General features: G+C 58.7%; 1 protein-coding gene across 1 annotated transcript in view; it reads right to left on the bottom strand.

Moving 5' to 3' along the window:
• PHF12 (PHD finger protein 12) overlaps window positions 1-1,276 on the bottom strand; it is a 31,478-nt gene that overhangs the window by 1,458 nt on the left and 28,744 nt on the right. The window contains exon 14 of the mRNA XM_010142888.1: window positions 95-233. Coding sequence (XP_010141190.1) covers window positions 95-233 — 139 coding nt within the window. The remainder of the gene's footprint in view (window positions 1-94; window positions 234-1,276) is intronic.

A 1,276-nucleotide genomic window follows, 5' to 3' on the forward strand; every position in this document is an offset into this window, starting at 1 on the left:
AGCCGCTGCCGATCCACGGGGCCGACGGGCTCGATCTGCACCTGCTCCTGCCCGCCTCGAACAGCTCCCAGGCCGTGACGGGTCTCACACTCACTTATCACACTCTGCACTTTGGCAACAATGCTGCTGGGAGGAGTGGGCGTCATCTTCTCCGAGAAGTCACACGAGTACAGGACATTGTCCACAGTCGTCCCGTGCTCGCTGTAGTTCAACAGCTCGTAATGCTTCGTGTTCTGAAGGGGAGGGAAGAGGAAGGAACAAAGACACCGAGTCAGAAGGGCTCTGGCCCATGTGCCCCCGTGGAGCACTGAAACGTGGCCTCTCTCTAACCACTGTCGAAGACCCTCTGGCTTTGGAGACCACCGACCCAACCCGACCCTCTGCCCAGCTCAGGCCCACAGAACAGCCACTCCGCGGGCTTAGCTCCAGCTGGGGCTGGGCTGACAGACCTGCTGGGAACAGGATTCTCGGCAATTCCCACCACCTCCCCAGGCCCCAGCCCAGCAGGGAAGAGGTATGCTTGGGAAGCGGACACGAGGTGGCAAGAGGGATGCCAGCGCGCTGTGGCAGCTGCAGGGTAAGAGACAGCCTGGGGTTTACAGGCCTTTCGCAGACACCGGAATGCCGGGAGATGGTGCCGTGACACGTTACTGCGACAGCCAGCATTACACAAACAGCGTCACACAAACAGCGCCACGCTCAGCTGAGCTTGGCAGAGGATGTTGACAAGAGAAGGAGGGTTCAGATTAGCTCACAGGCATCATCTGAGGGCCGAAGACTTTGTCCCCCAGGGACTAGAGAGTGTTCATCAAGTTACAGAAACTCCCCTCGCACAGAGAAGTAAATTTTCGAGTAACCTGCTGGACCGCAGAGACCAAGGCCAGGGACGGGCTGCCACCAGCCGGGACCAGCAGCAGATGCTGCTGAGGAGGGGAACCCTCCCTCGAGAGCCAGCACAGCCGGACAGTAGGAGGGCAGCTGGAGCACGGAGGAAGTTCAGTGCCTACAGCCAGATTTAAGATCGACCGCTGTGAGGAGACGCTCCAGCACAGCTGTAAGGCCTGGATCCCACTGACCAGAACGTTCCGTAGCTTGTCAAGCGCTGGAGGAGCGGCTAAAGCCGGCTGCGGGTTAATCCTGGATCCCGCTCAGTGGCTGGGTGACAAACAGTGACATTAAAGACCAGATCTTGCTTCAAAGACTGTCTCCAAGCTAAGGGACATCTCCAGCGGTGCTTTTATCGGCAGGCCCGCCACCCTGTTTTCTTTACAACCTA

This window comes from Buceros rhinoceros, unplaced genomic scaffold (assembly GCF_000710305.1).
Source record: "Buceros rhinoceros silvestris isolate BGI_N320 unplaced genomic scaffold, ASM71030v1 scaffold22049, whole genome shotgun sequence".
Classification (NCBI taxonomy): domain Eukaryota; kingdom Metazoa; phylum Chordata; class Aves; order Bucerotiformes; family Bucerotidae; genus Buceros; species Buceros rhinoceros.